Raw genomic sequence first — 11813 nt, 5'->3', positions numbered from 1 at the left:
GGGGCTTGTGCGGGGGGAACCAAAGCGCCAGCTCCCTCCCTCCGCCGGGGACCCGACCGCAGCATCCATCACCTCCCGCGCGCTTCCTGATCCGGGTCCGCGCGCGCCGCGCTCCCATTGGCGGGGGCGGGTCACGTGGGGGCGCGCGGGCGCGGGCGGGGGAGGAGCGGCGCGAACTTTGGTGGCATTGGCGGCGGCGGCGGGAGGGGGAGGGGTGGGCGCTTGACAGCGGGGGAGGGGACGGGAGCGGGGGGGGGGGGGATGGGAAGCGAGGCAGGAGGGGGAGGGGCCTCGGCGAGCCCAGAAAAACGACAACGCGAGAAAAATTAGTATTTTTGCACTTCACAAATTAATGACCATGAGCTCGTTTTTGATAAACTCCAACTACATCGAGCCCAAGTTCCCTCCCTTCGAGGAGTACGCGCAGCACAGCGGCCCGGGCGGCGGAGACGGCGGCCCGGGCGGGGGCTCCAGCTACCAGCAGCCCCCCGCGCCCGCGGCCCAGCACCTGCCGCCGCCGCAGCCCCAGCTCCCCCACGCGGGCGGCGGCCGCGAGCCCCCCGCCTCCTACTACGCGCCGCGGGCCGCCCGCGAGCCCTCCTACCCCGCGGCCGCGCTCTACCCCGTGCCCGGGGCCGCCGACGCCGCCTACCCTTATGGCTACCGCGCTGGCGCCAGCCCCGGGCGGCCCCCGCAGCCCGAGCAGCCCCCCGCGCACGCCAAGGGCCCCGCGCACGGCCTGCACGCGAGCCACGTCCTGCCTCCCGGGCGGCAGCCCCCGCCGCCTCCCCCGGCGCCCCCGCGGCGCTGCGAGGCGGCTCCCGCCACCCCGGGCGTCCCGACAGGGGGCAGCGCCCCCGCGTGCCCGCTGCTCCTGGCCGACAAGAGCCCGCCGGGCCTGAAGGGCAAGGAGCCCGTGGTGTACCCCTGGATGAAGAAGATCCATGTCAGCGCCGGTACGTGGCGCCGCTGGGGAGGCGCGGGAGGGTCTGGGCCGGGGTCCGAGGCGAGGCCCCGGGGCAGGGCAGGGGCAGGGCAGGGCAGGGCAGGGCCGGGAGGGGCGCCCCGGCGGCCCAGCTGCAGTGGGTGCGGTGCGCGCGCCCGCAGCCCGGGCCCAGTGTGGGAACCCTTTTGTACCCAGGGCCCTTTACGGGGAGATTTACGAGACGCCGCACGGCTAGGGCCGCAATTACCGCCCCCATAAATTCCGCGGCCCTGGCAGCGGCTCCGGGCCATGTGTCTTTGAAGCTTCTCCGCAGCCCCGAGGCCCAGCTCCGTTCCGAGGGCTCCCGGGTGTCCCCCGCGGTCAATAGCCCGTGAAACACTTTCGGTGCCGTTTTATGTGTCTTGCGTGAACTTGGTGTCAGGTTATTATATAATGATGATGTCCCCTTGCTCTTCCCACCCCACCTTCTCTCTCCTCCTCCTTCCCCGCTCCTTCCACTCCCTCCGCCTCGGCTGGCTCCCCCCTCGGGGTTCTGGGCTCTCAGTGAACCCCGGGTATCACGGAGGGGAGCCCAAGCGCTCCCGGACCGCCTACACCCGGCAGCAGGTGCTGGAGCTGGAGAAGGAGTTCCACTTTAACCGCTACCTGACCCGGCGCCGCCGCATCGAGATCGCCCACGCGCTCTGCCTGTCCGAGCGGCAGGTCAAGATCTGGTTTCAGAACCGGAGGATGAAGTGGAAGAAAGATCACAAACTGCCCAACACTAAGATGCGGTCCTCCAGCTCGGCCTCGGCCTCCTCCTCCGCAGGCCCGCCGGGGAAAGCACAGACTCAGAGCCCCCACCCAAACCCGCTCCCGCACCCCCACCCCCACCAGGGTGCCTCCACGCCCATCCCCTCCTCCATATAATCCCCTGGCGATCTAGACCCGTTTCTTTCCCTCCTCTGCGTTTCTCCTCTCTTCTGCCCCTTTCCCCATCCACCCCATCCGTCCATCTGTCCGGACCACAGCAGACCCCAAAACAAAACCCAACTTGATGAAAAGTGTAATAAAAAGAAGAGGACATTCTCCTGGTAAGAGTGTGTGCTGGTTGCCACCCAAGAGAGGCCAGTGGCCAGGATGCTGGCTGGTGGAGCGACCTGCCGGCCTAAGGAAGGCTGCCAGGGTTGGGTACCTGAGAAGGACCACTTGGCATCACATACTTTTGAGACGGCTGAAGGACCTGTGTATGTATATTTGTTGCAAACAGAAGAAAACAGACCCTTTCCTACCTTCCTTGTCTCCCCTCCCTCATTAAGGCAGCTCATACAAGCTTGTCTTGAACTGAATACTACATGAGTAGACACTGTGGACCTCACAGGATTATTTAATTCTCCAAATGTATAGACCTCGATGGTAGATGTGACACAATAGTTTCCCTTCCTTGAATTTATTTAAAATATTGTTGTAGAGATATTGTTGTCTTATTCTGAGGCACAATCTTTGGGGAGAGGGGCGTGCATTTAGACCCATGTCCAACTGTGCACACTGTGGTATGGCTGTATAGAAAGCCTTGCTGAGAATAAACTCTGTTTCAAAAAACATTAAAGTTCTAAAACACATTTGTGTGTTTCCTACTTTTAATTAAAAAAAAAAAAGTGCTCTGGATTGAAGTGCTTGACCTTGCCCGGGAGGAAATCTTGTAGATGGCTTGAGTTGTGTTCACTTGGATTCTGACTGCTCATGTAATGTGTGTGAGTGTGTTCAACTTGAGCTGAACTCTTGTCAAGTTTGACCCACGGTGGGAAAAGCTCCAAAGGGCATGAAGGCTCTTGAGCTCTGAGAGGGCTCCTTCTTCTTCCCAAACTTGGCCAGGCTGTCAGGCTTCAAGTCTCTGTGCGGCACAGAAACGTGTCCTTCTGTGCAATGAAAGGTGAAACCGTGCAGTGCTGCGGGCCCAGGAGTTGCTGCAGCTGCTCTGCTGGCTGAACTCTGAGCACACTTGGAAAGCAGTGGTCCCTCTGGTATTTATGGCACCTTCGCACTTCATCTGCCTGTTTCCCTGGAGATGAAAAATAGTTTGTGTAAAGGGTTGAGGTTGCTTTTTGTTTCTTTGCTGTTTTGAAGGCTCTCTTCGCTAACCATAGCTTGGGAATTTTTATTTGTTTGCTTCTTTCTTATGTTCTTTCTTTTTTGAAGCAAGAAATTTTAAAGTAAACTGGATTTTCCCAGTATACCCTCCAGAGTTTCTTCTGAGGAAATAAAAGGCTTAATGACACCCTAAATTGCACCCCAAAGCAAGGTAGACCTGGGAGTATTCAACACTGGAAGAAAGCCAAACTCTGAACTAGGGTCACTTGCCTCAAATGCTCCCAGATTTTTCTGCCCAACCTAGAGACCTAGATTTAAAAGGTTGAAAATAAAATCTGCTTCATAATCTCCATAACTCTAGCATTTGTTTACTGATTTACTAATCAGTCAAGAGAATTTGGACTTGGTTGTCACTGAAGGGACAAGATACAAAAAAACCCCACAACAACACAGAATATTAGAATTATTAGAATTGTCACTTGGCCTTGACTGAGGGCAATGTTTAGTTCATGTAATAATTTTAGCAGAGATGGGAGGGGGCGCTCACCTACCTCTGCAATAACGGAGGAGTTTTAAACACATTTCCCCTCAGTGGTGACCCCTGGGCCAGTGGTCAGTGCTGTTACTCTACTGCTGTGTGTAACACAGGCAGGGGCAAGCTGCTGTCTACCTGTGAACAAACCAGATCTGAGAGGGAAGTGATGGATCCCAGTCTCAGAGGGGCCTCCATCTCTCCCCAAGAAAACTCAGGGGCAAACAAGTGCCCGCCTACCCCAGGCAGGCCAAGCCTGGCATAAAGTGCATTTTATAAGGTGTGAATGAGTGCCAGGGATCTCTAGAGTCACTGCATCTGCTGCAGAGACTTATTAACCCTTCCTCTACTACACGCACTTGTAAAACGAAATTAAATCACGCTGAAAATAGCAATTTTCCCAGGAATCATTAATCACCTCATACAATAAATACTTCTTTGTAATTCAACAGCAATTCTGAAAGGCATTCTCTGGGAAAAGTCTGTGGAGAAGCAAGGGATCTTCTTGCAAATAACGTGGTCTCGGGCAAAGACGCAGCATCTTGCCTGTCTGCTCAAAAAATGCCTAGACTCTTGGTGGAAATTGAGTGTCAAGCTGCAAAACCTCACATGGCAGATTGTCATCAATTAAGGTAAATTCTTATATTTCTCCTTTGTAGTAGAGGAAGGGGATGAGAGCATTAATTAGCTACATACTAGAGGCAGTTGTATGGGGCTAAAAGGGGTAATGAAGAGAAAGGATGGAGATGTGTGTGTGTGTGTGTGTGTGTGTGTGTGTGTTTATATTCCAGTGCAAAATTGTAATTTTTACCCAAATTGTGTTGATTATTAAGGTATTGGTAAGTTTTACCAAGTCAAAATGCTCCCAAATAATCCAGATGATTGTGCCATTTCTTTAGTGTTTTGCCTGTTTCAGATTTGGTCTTTTAAAGGAGCTTGTTATAACAGCTTAGAAAATCCCACTTTGTGCTTCAAAATCGTGCATTGTCTGTCCTTTGCTAGGGCAACCATAAGAGTTCACCCAGAGGACAAATTTTCTATCTCATTAATTGTTGTTTTTTTTAAAGCAAACTCTATTGGCCCCTCAAACCCTTGACCTTTAAAGACAGTAGTATTTTGTGTGAGCTCTATACTTCTGCTGCCAAGATGACCCTTACACAGGCTCTCCTCTTCTTTCCTTTCTCTCTTTCTCTCTCCTTCCCTCTAACACACACTCATCTGCTTTAGTCACATAGCCAAGCTGTGCATGACTCTGGAGAGATAAAAGTTTTGTCAACATCTGAAATCAACCTAAATCGGATAGGAGACACTTTAATGGTCACAGTTTGAATTAAGTACTTAAGAGTCTCCCCCCTGAAGAAAAATGGCACTTTGCAGGCTCTCTTTCCTAGTTTTGCTGAAATCTACGATATACCCGGTGTTTTATTACAGCAGGAATTCAACTGTGACAGGCAGAGTAGAGTACTTAATACCCAGGATGGAGCTCATGGGAAGATTACCTAGATATATGGGGAGTGGGCCCTCTGCACAGCATCTCTGACTTTATATTCAGTTGTCACAGGGTGTACATATCCTCCCCCACCTCTCAGCCCCTCCCCATGGGGTGGGTATCACCAAGCCTCCTCCTCTCTCTCCCTGCTTCCCTAAGCTACCAAACTGTGCTGTTCTCACCCACCACTGCCTTCCCTCCAGCATTTTAACATGGAAACAGATCAACCATTCTTTAGAATGGAAAGAAAGAAAAAAACTCAAAGAATCAATGTAGCAAACAGAGACCTGGGGCTTCCCATTTGAATGAGTGGATTCTGTGCAAGCAAAAAGCTGTTCGTGACACTCTGCATCCCTAGCCCAGGTGAGGTCCTCTATTGGAGGGCACAGGCTCACCCTGCCCAACCCCTGCCCCTCCAGTGGTTGCTCCTCTCTGTATTATATACGGACCCAAGACTAATGCTGCTTCTCTCAAAGAGTATGGGCTGGAAAAAATAGGAGGAAGAAGAGAGACCTGTGTTCTAACTCTTTGATAGCACCTAGGAGGCTGCCGGGGCTGTTGTGAAATATTCTCATCTGAAATTTCTGTCTTGGAACTCTGTCAAGTCTTATTCTCAAGGCCCCAAACCTATGGAGTAACCCCTGCCCCCTTTCAGGTCAGCCCCAGTCTCTCTGAAATTGATTTCTGGGAGTAAAGGAGATCCCAGATTGAAAGAATAACTTAGGAAAAAGAGATCTGGAGGCCATTTTGGTCCCATCTTAGTTTACTGATGATGAGGGAACTGAGGCAGCTAAATGCTCCCCCTCCCATTTTTGTTTATGTTAATGAGTTATAGATTTGGTCCCACCTTGGATAGAGGTAAGTGCACAGGCATCTTTCCTTGGCAGAAGGCCAATGAGTCTGGGTTCACACTGGACATGAAGGGCCACAGGTGTGCTTCTCCAGGTTAGAAGGGTGCTGAGATAGGTGGGCTGACCTCTGAGCTCAGGAGGTGACAGATGTCAGGTTCAGGGTGCCTGGGAGAGCAGTTGACACCCCACTGTCTACAATTCTCATAGTTCCAGACTGACTCATTCTGCTATGCTTGCCCTGGAATTTCCATGGAGGTTCCCTTTCCCCAGAGCTGCGCAAGGGGGTCTGCATTCTGGAGGTCTGGGAACTAAAAAGCCGACCAAGGACCCTGGTGGCAGCAGATAAAGGTATAAGGCCTGTTCCAGGGAGAAATTGAAATTGTAATCCTGGGGGGTCACGTGACTCATTAAATAATTAATGCCGATCGTCAAGAATGGATGGAGTCAGCAGGGCCTCACTAGGAATGACTCTCTCAGAAGTAAGACCCCCAACTTCCTATTTGATTTTTTAAAACACACACCGTCAGATTTATTTCTAAAGGCTTTTAACTCCTTCAGGAGGGTCGGAGAGAGCCCTTCACGGGGAGGACCCAGCTGGCGGGCCCATGCTGGGTCTGGGAGCTCTTTCTGCAGGGTTTCTGCGAGTCCTGGGAGTGCACCGCGGCCAGCCGGGGAAATGTGAGTTGGAGCTCGGGTTTTCTGCGGTCGTAGCCTGGCTTTGGTGATGAAGTGGGACGGATGCGCAGACAGTTGGTAATGTTCTGATTCACACCGGGGAAGGCTGCAGAGATACCACAGGACAGGCGCGCGGCTTTGTTCAATTTTCCCGGTGTTCATAAATCACCCGCGCCGGGGCTAGCGAGCGAGGGAGCAAGCGAGCGCCAAAAACACCACCGAGAGAGGCCACAGCAGCGGCGGCGGCCATTGCGAGGGAGAGACCTGGGCAACATCTCTTTGTGACTCATTAGCCTGAACGATTTATGGGGAACAGCAGTCATGAATATTTGACTTGGGGATAAGGAAATAGCAACAATAATAATAACCATAATAATTACAATACTCCTAAGCATCGCCGGGTGGGGGTGGCTTGGCAGATGGTGGCATAGCAGATCTTTCTGGGATGAAGTTGAGTGGCAACGTGCTGTATGGCTAAGCTCCACCTCACTCAGGGTCATGCCAGGAGCTCCAAGGCCACCGGGGCACTGCCTTTGTAGACACAGAGGGCGAGTTTGAACAAGAGAAAGGGGCCCAGCATGGGTTCTGAGTCCCCAGTGCCTGGAGGAGGGTGGGGGCTGCGGGTTGGGCGGTGGTGGCTGAGGGCAGCCAGCTTCAGGTGTGCGGCCACTTGTTCAGTGTGCTAGGGGGCTGGGAAGCCTGGGTGGGGGTCAGGGGACCTGTCAGGTATTTGGTAGCTGCTCCTGGTACTATCAGCAGGATTGCATGGATGCCAGACAGCCATTGAGGGCTGGTTTGGGGCAGGCCAGAGTGTGGGAGGCTATGCGGGTTTGGGTGAAAGGGTAGTGGGGCAGGGACAGGGCTGTGGAAGCAATCCACTTGGCAGAGTGCCAGCCCAGCGGAGAAGTTCTCCAAGCCAGGGCTCACTGACTAGGGCGATTCTCGCCTCTTCCCCAGCGTCTTCCCCAGACCCCTCAAGTTGGCTGACCTTTTGCTAGCTAGAGAGCAAGAGAGGGGTTGCAGATATCTTGAGGGACACGGTGGTAGCAGAATTAGGGCATCTAGGAGCTTGTCCCCACTGTGCAAGGTGAGGCTGGATAGGGCCCCTCGATTGGGTATTGTCCCAGCCCACATCCTTCCCAGTTTCCCCCTATTTCCAGCAGCCATAGCTGGCCTGCTGTGAGGGACTGGGCAGCCCACTGGGGCAGAGAAGTGACCCGCCCAGGGCTTGAATGAACCAAAATACAAAACCTCTCAAGGCTGCCCGTGGCCTATGGGCTGAGCTGGAGTTTGATTTCGCGCCAAACAGAAATGAACACTATTAGCGAGGTTTCGGGAGAGTCTGTGATTGAACGCTCCCAGACAAGGCTTCCCTTTGTTAGCAAAAGAAAATAAAGCGCGCATTCACATTCCCCAAGTTGAGGTGCGTGAGGAGCTCTCGGAGCAGAGCAGGCTCCCGCGGCAAAGCCCCTTCCACCTTCCCATCTCGCTCCGCCTCGTCCATTTTCTTCCCCCTTCCCCCTGCCCGCCCCCTATATAAAGAAAGAAAAGGAAGAGTGTGGGTGCGGAGATGGAGTATGTATTTATTTTACAAAAATAAATCACCATCTTCAGGCCATTTGTAGACGGGAACCTTTCGAGCAATGAGTGTGCCGCATGGACGAATGCCCTGGCGACTCCTCCGTGTCCGCGTCACCCCGGGGGCCACCCTGGCGCCCGGAACGGCCGCGCTTCCAACTCCGGTCCTCCGACTCCCTTCCTTCGCAGCCACCGTTCACCCTCTGCTGTTTATTTATCCGCAGAGCGCCCGGACACCGGAAAAGGCGATTCCCTGAGCGCTCCGGAGTTGGAGACAATTCGGGGTTCAGTCTTAAATATCTTTGGAGGTAAGCGCTGCGCCCACACTCGTCACCGCTTGGGGCTTTGCACCGGGCCTCTGGCGGGAGTTCGCTCTCCCAGGCAGCGGCAGCCCTGGGAACGAGGCTCTGGTCAATATTTAACTTCGGAGGAGTTCTGGAGCTGGGTTATTTTCAGCTGCAAGTTCCGCGAACGCAAGGCTTCAGGCAGACAAAGAGCCCGCAGAAGCCGGCGTTCTGCGGAAAGCGCGGTGGGTCGCAGAGACCAAAGATGTATGTGCTTGGGGGGCGGGGGTGTGAGAAGGATGTATTTGTTTCTTCCAGCAAGTTCCAAACAAATCGCTACATGGAACAGCAGGGCAAAAGCCAGTAGAGGCCACGGAGGCGGTGGCCGCTGCGTGGGCCGCTGTACTTGTCCACTGTTGGCGGCGCCTGCGGAGACTGTGAGTTCGGAAAGTGTGGTTAATCCAGCTCTGCATGGAGGAAACTGGGCTCACCGCCTCGCAGTGTCTCTGGTCCTTTTGCTTTTCCTTGGCGAGAGGGAAGTTGCTTTATTTCCAAAGTATAGACTGTCGCAGGTTCCTTTAGCCAGGCTGACCCGCTGTTCTTCCTACAGGAAAAGCACAGGTTTTCTATCTCAGCGTTTTATTTTCCTCTTTGGAACAAGGGAAAACTCTTTAAAATTCTTTTCCAGTTCTGGCTTAATTTGTTCTCTTAGTTTGGGATGCAGGGAGGTAATTACTGTGGTTTATTACCTTGTAAAAGATCCATAAATTTCTTGCCTATTTGGGGGAGGGGCTGCTGGAATAGCTTCCCTAAGCTTGGTATGAAGGAATGGGTTTGCTTTGTTCTTTGAGGAATTACTTGTTTTAAAAAGTTTTCTGAGATTTTGTTTTCTATTCCCTAGGCCTCAGTCTTGCCTAAAATTTTCTCTCCAAATAGAGACTAGGTTGCTAATTTATTGCAACATGCTGTTGGAGATGCTCTACGGCTGATATGGTGTTTTAGATACAATTCTTATTTTATTAGCTAGGAAGTAAACAGAGCAATAGTAAAGTTGGGTTACTTTCTCAGCTACTGTATGTCTATTTATATCAAGTATAGACAGAGCATTTCAGGAATTTGCCACTCAGTGTGAACATTTGATTTGCATCTCTGCACACAACACTATCATTGCGTGTATAAACAGTTGCAGGAGTTTGAGACCATGTGTATAAAGTGATATACACATTCGTGTGTGTCCAGAGAACTCGGAGCCCATTTGTAGTGCAGTTGCACCCACAGGAACTATCTCATGTTAAATAATGATCTATAACCTCCACCAAAGAAAAGTGGGCTAAGAGGGCCTAACTTGACGCTGAGTAGAAAAACCACTAGAGTTAACTAAGGGGAGAAACATGTTAAGTGTATTTTTGACAGAGAAATCAGATTGCAGTGTTTGAATACAGATATATCTAATCTGCCAACAGCCTTGCAAATATTGACTAAAGCTCTGCATCCTGAGTCACCTGCTCCTTCCTAGACAACTTTCTGCCTATTTTGGCTCTGGTGGCCTGGATCCAGGGCATGTGTCCCCAGCCCAGGCTTGCCAGGTTAGGGGCTGAGAGAGTGAATGGAGCGGTACTGGCAGCTGGACCTCCTAGCCTGTGCCTAGATACTTGAGCATCTTCGCTCTTGGTCTCTGGAATGGGAGTTTAAATGGCCCATAGCCTTGCTCCAGGAAAGCAGATTTCAGAGTGGGGAAGGAGGACTCTCAGCTGCGGGTTCTCTGGTGGCTTGCCCAGCCCAAGCTCTCTCTTGGGGAAGCTGTTTTCACCTCAAAAGTTAAATTTCTTGAGACTTCCTCAGATATGTTCCTTTATAACCCACAAAATCACTGTATCCTACCCCAGGTCAGTAATGTTAATTGTTAAACAGCAGTTGGAGCATTAACTGGGCTGTTAATAGCGGCATGGAGGCTCCTGGCTGGAGCTGAGATGCCTCTGGGCCTTGCTGATGTGAAGGCATTTCTCTGAAGCACCACCAAACACTTCTCCCATTGATTTATGGCCTTGGGAATTTCAGTTTGCTCCAGAGGGTTCTGCAAGTTCTGAAGGGGGCCCCTTCTCATCATTGAGTTGAAGCCCCCGCAAAAACTTTGGTTGGGGAGAGTGGAGTTTACCAACAACTAGGCAATACTTGCAGGTTCTTTCTAGGCTATCAGGAGAGCTCAGTGTAAAATATTTGGGTGTGACGGGTAAGAGGAGCAGAGGACAGTGTGTTTCTGGTCTGAGTCCTTGGAGAGTGCTTTGTGGAAACCAGCTTTTGGTCCTGTCCACCACCCCCAAACCTGAGAGAGCAGGTTTTCATGTTAGATGCATACTTTCCAGCTTGTGGCTTAGGTCAGAGCTGGGAAAGGTGACATAGAGGTTCTCTCCTAGCTATACTACAGGCTGAACCTCATTGGAATACTGACACTGCCACCAGCTTAGGGCAGGCTCCCTTCCAGGGGGTGTGAGGTCTCCTCCTTTTATTGCCGTTCCGATTTGGATACCCTCAAGAGCAGGCCCCCTTCCTGAGGCCCTTACAGTCTCCCTAGGCCTCTCTGTTTCCCTGCAGGCCAGGAGGGGAGGGGCGGGAAGAATCATGCACAGCCTCCTGCAGCTGCTACAAGTTTGTCCTCAAGCTTAGAGAGGCCTAGCTAACCGCAGAGCCGCTCTCCAGGAACAAAAGAATATCACATGGGGATCCCTCCACCTCAGAGCATTCCCAAGTTCAGAAACTAAGATCCAAAAAGAGGAAGTTTTTAGCTAGCTCCTGAGGGGGTGAAATGTTAAAGTCAGTGGAGACTGTCCCCAAGCAGAAGGCAGGACTGTGTGTGTGTGTGTGTGTGTGTGTGTGTGTGTGTGTGTGTGTGTGGTCTTATTTATTTCAGCCAGGTTACTCCTGAGAAGAGTTGGTCCAGTTCGTTTTCTGCTGGTGGACACAGAGTTGTCTTAGGGGAGGGTGAACAGAAAGGGCCCCAGATTACGTTGCAGTAGGTTAGTTCATTCAAGGGATGCTAGGAATTTTTTTTTCTCTTCTTGCAAAGACAATGAGATCCTTTCCCCTTACGTTTTTCATCATTAGAAGCCTATAATTTCATGTATCATTCCGCTTGGCACTGAGGAAAAGTGTAAGTTCAGGTTTGGCCCGGGCACTGGGTCCTTCCAGATTCTACAAAACTCTGACCCACCCACCACTCTAGAGCCAAGTACCTATTTCCTACGGGGCTCCCATCCAAAAGAACAAAAGCAACTGGACTTTAGCCTTTTGTCAGGTAATTATGGGCCTTTTGCATTTCTACAGTGGCTGTGGTGTAAGGCGTGGGTGTTAGCACATTCCATACAATGGCAGGCCATGAGAGAGTCAACTG

The 11813-nt window shown here is 52.0% G+C and overlaps 1 protein-coding gene across 1 annotated transcript; it reads left to right on the top strand.

Annotated features, from left to right (window-relative positions):
• Positions 1-352: 352 nt before the first annotated feature.
• On the top strand, positions 353-2533 carry HOXA4 (homeobox A4; the record flags this gene model as incomplete). Its single annotated transcript, XM_081101678.1, has 2 exons — positions 353-956; positions 1491-2533. 2 exons carry the CDS (start codon positions 353-355, stop codon positions 1853-1855), a joined length of 969 nt encoding a protein of 322 aa, XP_080957804.1. The 3' UTR covers positions 1856-2533.
• Positions 2534-11813: the final 9280 nt, after the last annotated feature.

This window comes from Myotis nattereri, assembly GCF_964212035.1.
Source record: "Myotis nattereri genome assembly, chromosome: 11".
In the NCBI taxonomy this organism is placed as follows: domain Eukaryota; kingdom Metazoa; phylum Chordata; class Mammalia; order Chiroptera; family Vespertilionidae; genus Myotis; species Myotis nattereri.
The sequence above is the reverse complement of the archived record's forward strand: the minus strand, read 5'-3'. Positions and strand labels throughout refer to the sequence as shown.